Source organism: Solanum tuberosum, unplaced genomic scaffold, assembly GCF_000226075.1.
Source record: "Solanum tuberosum cultivar DM 1-3 516 R44 unplaced genomic scaffold, SolTub_3.0 scf00511, whole genome shotgun sequence".
NCBI lineage: Eukaryota > Viridiplantae > Streptophyta > Magnoliopsida > Solanales > Solanaceae > Solanum > Solanum tuberosum.
The window spans coordinates 209,541-219,714 of NW_006239438.1; the positions used below are offsets into that span (position 1 = coordinate 209,541).

At 27.7% G+C, this 10,174-nt stretch overlaps 1 protein-coding gene across 1 annotated transcript; it reads right to left on the reverse strand.

Moving 5' to 3' along the window:
- Positions 1-876: 876 nt before the first annotated feature.
- Positions 877-3,802, reverse strand: LOC102602473 (uncharacterized). Its single transcript, XM_006364857.2, has 2 exons — positions 3,244-3,802; positions 877-1,082 (listed from the first exon to the last, which is right to left on the reverse strand). Exons 1-2 carry the CDS (start codon positions 3,778-3,780, stop codon positions 924-926), a joined length of 696 nt encoding a protein of 231 aa, XP_006364919.1. The 5' UTR covers positions 3,781-3,802; the 3' UTR covers positions 877-923.
- Between the last annotated feature and the right edge of the window lie 6,372 nt (positions 3,803-10,174).

Consider the following 10,174-nt stretch of genomic DNA (forward strand, 5'->3'; position numbering starts at 1 on the left):
TATATATATCACTTTTTATTAGGATTAGATGGGTAGGGGAGTAAGATCTACAAGCCAAAAATGTTATGGAATTACTTGAATGTTGGCATTAATAGATAGTGATAGCAAGTGTATACAATAAAGACAATATACCAATTTGGAATATGAAATGATGTTTAAAATCTAGCCACTAGTGGTTTGTACTTTAGCCAAAAGTAATTCTCCCATTAAGTGCTAATGCAGATAGATCCCTAAAATACAAAGCTCAACTACTATATGACCCTTCACATCAATTTCACACAATTGAGCTCATTATTGAAACTATTATTATTATTATTAGCATAAATACAAAATGTATTTTCTATAAATAAAAGAAAAAACTAAAAGAGACTCTTTTTAAAGTAGAAAATGGGAAAAATTAAATCATTTTCCATGAAAACGAAATACTAAGAGGTTGTTGGTCAGAAATATTTATTCGTACTCAATATTTACATTAAATCAGATAAGTTAATCATAGAAGTCATAGTTTTAATTATTACACAAATTATATTACACAATTATTATTTAGAGAAAGTATTGTGTCATTGTTGTGTCTAAGCCTTTTTTTGGTTTGTTTTTACAAAAATTAATCACTCCTTCGCAAAATGAAATTTTACAAAAGCTATTGAGTTACGCGATTGGAAACACACTAATGAATTTACGAGAAACTTCTCTTAAATCGTTATAATCATATAGCCTGAAAAAGAAGAGAGATCAAGAAGAAGTATACTATAGGATAATTGCACTTTTTTTTTCTTAAAAAAATTAAGACATATATATACACACTTCATTTCAATGAATTTCCATTTACAAATCTAAAAAATAAATAAAGATAATTCTAAATTTTAAAAAAAGTGATAAAAATCAAAAAAGTAAAAGTATTACTACCAAGGTAAATTAATTATTTAGGACTCAATGGTCTTTTGGACTTTTGTCTTGAAGATTAAAATATAAAGTTTTTCCATTGAAAAATAGAGGAATCCACCTGTGGAGTGAGTAACATATGACCCAAAACTTGAGCCCACTATGCAATGCCAGGCCGGCCCATATATTTTATCAAATTCCTGTTGAAATTTGTCAAACAAAAATCTCATTAGAAGACGATTTAACTTATATATATTGATAACATGATATATTACATCAGAATTATCACTTTTTCGTAAGTTTCATACTCTAACTATTAGTTATTCTCTTCTTTTACTTGAACTATCACCATCTATCTTCTTAATGTATCGTGAGTAGATGATGATAGTTCAGGTAGAAAGAATGAACAACTAATTGTTGGCCTAATTAGCTTTGAGATATGAAGAAGGAACAACTGATAGTTACCATATGAAACTTCTGAAAAAAGTGATAGTTCAAATATGTTTTTATCTATTAACTTTATCGGTGTACTTTGTTTTGTTGCAATAAATTACCTGTCTTATTTTCCAAGTTATTAATATGAATAGTTACTTGTATTTATTTTTGAGCAATATGATAGTGTTATAAAAATTCTTATATAAAAATTAGTTGGTAATAGCACTTTTCGTCCCTCAGTCATTGATAAATTCTTATTATAGTCGTTATGATATTTGACTAAGTAAATTTAATCTTAATTAACTAAAATATAGGCTTTTAATTCCTTTGCTTTTGAATATTTATAAATTTACCATCATATTTACGGCTCCATCACTTAAGAACAACAATAATATATATTCAGTACAATCCCAAAAATAAGATTTAGAAAGAGTAGTATGTACACAGATCTTACTCCTACCTTGCACTCCATTACTTAATATTCCATCTATTATGTTAAGCATGTATTGTTACTCCATAATTGACAACTAGTTAATGATCAATATACAATTAATAATTACAAGTAGCAACTATTATGCTTTTGTTATTCACATGGGATGACTAAGTAGTGAATAATAATTGGCAATTAGCCACATGATTCGAGATACATTGTGCTATTATTAACATGTAATTTTACAATTATTATTTTTTATAATATGGTTTAGCTAGCCCTCAATCAGTTGTCTCAGATCTGATTGACAGGTTTGCAAAGATGTGTTAATTTGTCTAACAGTTACATGTGCCATAAAAAATAAGTAGATGAGTAAAGGTTATTTTATTAAAATTATCTTTTATCTTTTCCCCTCAAAATGGGCAATAACTAAAGGAAAATATTTTAGGAGATTGTATAGATAATTTCTTATAGTAAAACAAAACTATTTTTTATACCATAGATATTTGGATAAAATATTAATAAATGCAAAAAGGATATATAAAGTATATGAATAAATGGAGACAGACAGAATGAGAAACTTCTTTCAGCTATATCACATGTGGTTGAGGTTTTTTCTAGGTACATTTGATTTCATATAATTTCATATTTAGGGTATCGGAAATATATACTGATAATATAAAAAAAATTATATTATATATATTTTTTAATTGATTATAACATATTATTTACTACATGTTATAGGTTACCAAATTAGAATTACGATAGATAATTTTGTTGTTTTTGTAAGTTATATTAATTACCTAAGGGCAAAAAAAAATTATAACCTATCCGCGTATACAAGTTAAACTTTCTTAAATTGCATAAAATTTTAAAATAAGAATTCGTGTAAAAACTCACAAGGAAAATCCACTTCAGAATTGGGAGAAAATAATTGGCCAAGAAAATAATGAGGTGATATTTATAGCGGTGGAGTTACTGTTGTTCATGGGTCTCGATTAATACTTTTTTATCAAAAAATTATATCATGTAAATAGGTAAAAAAAGAAAAAACTTTTTGAGGTATATATATATATATATTGTATATTGAATTCTCTTCATTTTTTTATGTATTTATTTTCTTGACTTTTTTTTTGAAAACTCTGACTTCGAATGACTATCATACACAAAACTCAAAGGTAAAAAAGATGGGACAAGCACATACTCACTCCATCTCAAATTATTTGTCGTAGTTTCTATAAATAGTTATCTTAAATTATCTGTCATTTTACAGATTCAAGACAAAATTAATTATGTTTTTCCATTTTATCGATCCTTATTAGAGGTAATAGTTCTTGAACACTACAAAAACCTCAATAGAGTAGATATTTAATGAAGAGATCAAACTATATCTTAATACATAAATAACGATAGAATAGTCAAAGTTTTTTTCTTAAAGAGTATGTAAAAGATAAATACGTACGACAGATAATTTGAGACAGAGAGCGTGAGAGTACCTTTTTCATGTTATAGGCCATATGTTTGGAACTAAATTTCTCCAAGCTATCATAAGTAGTTCTTGCACATTTAAAAGCATGAACTTGCATAAATCCTGGCATGTCTGTGACCAATACTTTAACTTGAAGAATTACAGCCATTGATGCCACATTTAATTCAACATGTGTCAATGATTTTCTTGTTCCAATAACACAAGAAGATGATTTTCGTGATTCAATAATTGGATTTCTTGATAATTCATGAATTTCCTTATTAACAATAACTTGTCCTTCAATTGATGAAACTGATTTTCTTGTTGTTTCTCCTTTTGTTGTTGTTGTGATGACAACATTGTTATTTGTTTTTAACTCACCTTGATGATGATTTTCACGATACGTTTTCGATCTTCTAAGGGGCCATCCTTTTGATATCCCTTTCTTTAACATGGTTGATAAGTCTGGTTCTGGCTTCGGCTTTGGCTTTGAATTTCCGGTGTCTAAGTTGTACACATACATGGATCCATTGTTTTGCTTCTCTCCCACTATTCTTGTTGTCATTTTTGTTTTGAGGTGTGTTGAGTTTTGTTGAATGGTATTTTGGTGGAATGAGAGAACTCATGTATATAAATCTTGAATGTGGGGGGTTGGGGGTGGGAGTGGGGGTTTGTTGGTTAGGGTCAAAGTGAAATACATGATTTGAAGACCATTTTATTTAGATCGGTTCGGTGCACAAAGTATTACACATTAATAAGATTTAGGGAAGGGTCGTATTTTGAAGCATGTAATGTAGATAATTTATCCTATGCAAGTATTAGCGGCTACTTTTATAATTTGAACATGTAACCTATAAGTCACACGAAGATAATTTTACTGTTACTCTAAAGCTCTCTTTCAAGGATCCGTCTCTCGTTAAGTTGATTAAAACATATCAAAAAATAAAATTATTATGTTAAGATGACTTAAATGTCCTTATTATTACTCCCTCGGTATCATATTAGATAGGCCTCTTACTAAAAATATTTATTTCATATTATTTGATCACTTACTAAATCGAGATAGAATTAATTAATTTTTTCACATTTCACCCCTATAATAAATATGGCCTTTGGAAATTTAAACAAATTTTAAAGATCTAAAAAAATAAATCAAGAAGCTAATTAATATTCCCTCCGTTCCTAATTACTTGTCCATTTTTGAATTGACACACATATTAAGAAAACAATTAATGATATAGTGAGTTTACCATTTTACCCCTATTAATTATGAAGTGGATGAAAAATTCTACATTTTAAAAAGTAATTAGTCATTTAATTGAGGGTATGATAGGTAAAAAAAGTTGTCCTTTCTTGATTTGTCAAAATGGACAAGCAATTAGGGACAACTATAAAAGGAAAAGTGGACAAGTAATTAGGGACAGAAAAAATATGAAGAAAGAACAAAATAGTAAAATTAATCAATCTATTAATATTTTCTTAATTATAGTGTAAAATAAAAAATACTTACACAACAGTATGATTCTTAATTATCGTGTAAAACAAAAAGTATTCATCTCATATGGAACGAAAAAAGTAATACATTTACTAAAGATATTAAATAAATAAAAAAGGCGAATTGCCAAAATGGAATGATTGAGGGAATTAATAATTCTGTCTTGGAAAGGGTGTTTGAAGGATTACAAAATAAAAAATAAAAAATAGAGATACAAGAATAAAAAATAATATGTCAAATTAAAAATGCTTGTAAAGTTAAAATCTTTTTAAGTTTGGATGATAAATTTATGCATTTATTTCTAACTTATAAAAAAATCAAGTTTATCAAACACATAAATAAATTAGAAAATGCTTATAACCTTATCTATTCTTTCTAGAATCAGTAAATTCAAAACGAATATAATTTTATTAAATATTTAAATAAAATCATTTTCGATACATTTATATAATTACAACAAAACAAATCAAACTATTTATGAAATTCGTTCTAGATACACCTCTAATTAGAATCTGGAAAGTTAACTCATAAAAAGAACAAATATTAAGGTCAAATATGGTTTGATTAGATAGTAGGTAAAGGGTTAATCAAAAGTAGCAAACCATGTGTTATTGCCTATAATTTTGGATAATAAAATGGTGGTATTGTTTAAACAAGATTTGATGTATTTTTGACTCTATTATAAAATTAGTCTTTAGGGGCATATTTGTTTTTTCCCCCAACCACATACAGACCCCTACCTTCCCACCGCCACTCTTAAGTACTACTCATGGCCCATATAATTTTTTCGGTTCGATATCTGATATACACATTAAAATTAATTAAATTTAAATCTATGCATTATAAAATTTATTTATAAGGATGACGCTTTCAACGTGATTCTTATTATTCCACGGCTTAGATCCAAAAGTTTTGATTAAGAATAAAGAGAATCTCAATCATCTATCACAATTCATGTTAGTACTTCATTTTTGTTTTCTCTATTTATTTATTTATTTGTAAATTGATTGAATGGAAGATTGAATCTATTTCTTTATATTTTATTCTTCATCCATTAACAGTCACGGTGGAATGAATTTTAAAAAAATATACTTTTAATTAGATATTTTGAGTTTTAGCTTTGAATATATAAAAAGATTGGGTAATTTACAAAATAATAGATTTTAGAGATGGGTGATCTCAAACTTTTGACTCTACTTACTCCGTGAGCATGAATTCAAGATCAGCAAATTTGGCCTTTTACCCTTGAAGTATTGCTTATGTAGCAAGTGGGAATCAAAAGTTCAAGATCAGTCATTTTCAAGGTCATTAAATGTACGTAATTATTTTCTTGTAAAACTTGGTACAAATTAACACCTCTCTTTTTAATGGTTTTACGTAGTACGAATTTGAATTAATTGAAAATCTTACATAGTACCAAATCATCGAATGAGAACTTAAAAAATAATATCTTTTTTTTTTTCAAATTAACAAATAGGTATGTAGCTCTATATAGTTAATAACCAAATGGAGAGGACAGCATTCTATGGCAGGAATGGCAAATAGGTGGAAAAAATTCAAGCTCCATGTTGAGTTATTAGCAAACAAAAGAGGAAAACTATTAATAGAACATGTGATGTTTTTCATATCTTTTTTTTTATTGGGAATTTAAAAACTTGAATTTTATTATTAAATATTAATTTATATATACTGACCATATGAAAAAATATTTACATTTTTTATGTAGAATATCATTAGAAAAAAACTAAGATTTGTCATCTAATAAATAAGACAAGTCGCCAGTTATACTAAAAATCCTCATAATATAAAAATTCTTTACGTTGTTTATTTATTTAAATTAAATCATTTTAAGTTGAGTTTAATTTCTCTACATCAACCGCGAAAAAAAAGTTTACACTATCATAATTATATAAAAGATCTTTATCAACTTTTTTCTTTAGGTAATTTCATCTAATATTATTTATTCACTTGTCTGATTAATTCAGATTCACTCACATAAAATTCATTAAATAAGAAGCATTCTTTATTAGAATTTAAATCCATAACTAAAACCTCTAATTAAAATCGAAGAAATTCAATTCTATCTTACCACACTTTTTTGATACAATATGTTGATAGAGTGAATAAAAGCTATCAACTTCAATACATATCATTGATATCAACTTCTTTGCTCCTCATCCTCATCCTCATTCCTCAAAGCACTCAAGAAAGCAAAACAAATAAAAACAAAAACATTAAATAGTCATCAAGATGTAGAACTAACTTTATTCCCACAATTTATCATCTCTATTATTTTCTATCTCTTTCAAAGACATTTATTGAAGAATGGAGAGTTGAGAAGACAAGTGAATTTAAGATAAATTGGTTTTTTTTACATGAATTATACCCTTTGATGTTAACTCCTTTGAGAAAGACATTAATGTTGTTAGTCCTCACATGTTAGGTTAGACAAAATTCACACTGTTTGAAACTTATCCTCTCTTGTTTTTTCCTTGAATCAATTTTTTTTCACTCAAGTTAAGGACCACTTAATTCTAGTTTTATCTTTTATATATATATAGAGAGAGAGAGAGAGCTCACTTATAAGGTAAGTATATGTATCTTTCGATATATAATCATGAATGGATACCAACAAGGTTGTGGTAGAATGGTAAGTACTCCTTCATTCTTAACCAGAGGTCTTGGATTCGAATCTCGCATATTGAAGTCAACAATGAATTTTTTGGATTTAGGAAGGATATTTACGTGAGACTTAGGTGTCGGATCATACACTTTACCTAAAAATTTATTTTCAACTAGAAACAAAGGTTTTTTTTTCCACTGCTAATCAATAAAAATAGTGTTATAAAACATGATTTCTCCATCTATTTTTCACCAGATCGGCTCACTAAGAAAACACACGGTGGAAACAAATTCTTACTGAAATACTAGGAAGCTTCCTATTTTTTCTTTGTGAAAACACAACAACTTCGATACAGTCCTGAATCTGTTTCACTCGAGCGAGGATACGTCACTTACAATATTATTTTTAAAAGGGTATTTATTGCCCCTTATGGTAAATACCTTATTGCCCCTCTACACCTATATATTGATCAGGGAGATATATAGATGGTCAATGTGATTTCTAAGAAAATTCTCCATATCCATAATGATAGTGTGGAGAATGGGAAGATTAGAAGATGTACCTTCCGGTTCGGAAAAAAAGTTTTGTCCTTTATCGATACCTATTTTTGCGTTTTCCTTTCGAAAACTTGTGATATACTTCTTCTATCCCTAATTATTTGTCCGTTTTTTCCTTTTTAGTTGTCCCTAATTACTTGTCCATTTTGACAAATCAAGAAAAGACAAAAAAATTGTTTACCTATTATATCCTCAATTAATTATTTTGAAAAAGGCAGAACTCCTTAAAAATCTTAAGTTTTTAATTCATTCACTTCATAATTAATAGGGGTAAAATGATAAACTCACTATGTCAATCATTGTTTTCTTAATAGGTGTGTCAATTCAAAAGTGGACAAGTAATTAGGGACAGAGGGAGTTTAATTTTTCCTGCGAGTCCGACTCTTCAATCGAAAAAAGACGATTGTGTGCGAATCGGCTGGGAAAATACAAACTTCACACGTCTTTCTTTAATTATCTTTCTCATCTCTCAATGGCTTTGTCGAGTTGGTTGACATCATTTGCTCCTTTCCTTCTTTTCATTATCCACCTCTATTTTCTCACTAATATAATCAAAATATTTATGAAAAAAGATACTGAATATTTTTCAATGGAAAAATAGTGCTTTTTTTATAAAAAAAAAAGTAGGATTGGGCTATTCATTGCAAAGGTATTGGGAAAAGATTTTACATTAGCACATATGACATAGTATCCTCGTTGTCCATTTTTGGGCCCTTTGAACCAAGCATATTGGCCTTGTTATAGTGATACATTACCAATTGTGTTGTTATCCACAGACCAAATGGGGTTTAGGTTTAGCAAATTCTTTCAAAATTAGTGAGGGATGAAAATGATAGTCACAATTGTATGTTTGGTATGAAAATGATTGTCACAATTGTATATTGTGCTTCTTTTTTTTTTGGGATAAGGGTTTGAAAAATATCCCAACTTTGGTCGGATTTTCTGTTGCGATACTAAACTTTCATAAAGACCTATTACCTCCCTAGACTATTTAATACCATATTTTTTACCCCCTAAACTATTTAATAGTGTATTTTAAAGGTATATATGTGCCCACGTGGACATATTACTATTTATAATTTTGCATTATTTTTTATATCCACATGGACAAACATATATGTTTAAAATACGGTATTAAATAGTCTAGGGAGGTAATAGGTTATCATGAAAGTTTAGTATCGCAACAGCAAATTCAACCAAAGTTGAGGTATTTTTCAGACCCTTATCTTCTTTTTTTTTTTGGAATTCTATTTTTTAAAATTATTTGTTCAAAAAATTTCATCATAAATATTTACAGACATTTGACTGTAAATGTAAGTACTATTATAATAATAAATCGAAATTGCTATATATAAAAATGGATCATAAATTTCAAATTCTATATCCGTATTTATTTAAACATTATTCTTTCATTGTTTTTATACCTTTTTGATGTTATCTTCTGTCTTCCTTGATATATATACCTATAAATCCAATTTGTTGTTTGTTTCTTGTGGCCCCTTTGGTATTAATTCAATTAATGGCTAAAATGAATAATAGACAAAGATTAAGACATGAGGTGGCAACCAATGGTTGGAAATTGATATTACACAAATTATTATAAGATTTTTATTGTCACAAATGCATATCCATTATACTGATGTGATGTGAATGCATTATTTGAAGTAGACATTTAATTACATATTTATGTGTGGACAATTGCTATTGCCACATTTTGCTAATATAATAGTTCATCAATCCAAATTGAAGTACTAGTATTTTATATTGTTATTTGATGATTAAAATAATATTAATTTTCTTTTTTATATATATACACTAGATGATCACACATTTTAACACGTTACCTTGGAAAAACATGTAGATTATTGAAAATTTTTAACACTTTCAAATGTAAACAAAAACAAGACCTAAAAAGCAGACATCCTATTTATCCAAAAAAAAAAACCTGCACTCACTGAATATGATACACAAAAATACAAAAAGGATTCAATATATATATATATATTGAACACCAAGAGCGTGTTCGATACGAAGGAAAACATTTTCTTGAAAAAATGCATGCTCCTGCAAAATGTCAAATAAGAAAAAAGGTTAAACCTTTTTTGTATTAACCGAAATCAACTAATTTTGCTCTTATCCTTTAATATTTTATCTTATATTATTCTGTTATTAAAAAAAATAAAATTTGTTCTTGATCCTTAACGGAGCTCCAACATGAGGATAATTTTAAATCATAATAAAAATAAATTGGGGGGGGGGGGGGGAAATTTTTTGCAGTTTTGGT

Bases quoted from the DNA above. Each gene is read 5' to 3' on its own strand.
- LOC102602473 (XM_006364857.2), bottom strand. From the start codon at position 3,780: ATGACAACAAGAATAGTGGGAGAGAAGCAAAACAATGGATCCATGTAT. The intron at 1,083-3,243 runs GTACTCTCACGC...AAATTTCAACAG, and splicing joins TGGCCTATAACATGAAAAAG to GAATTTGATAAAATATATGG.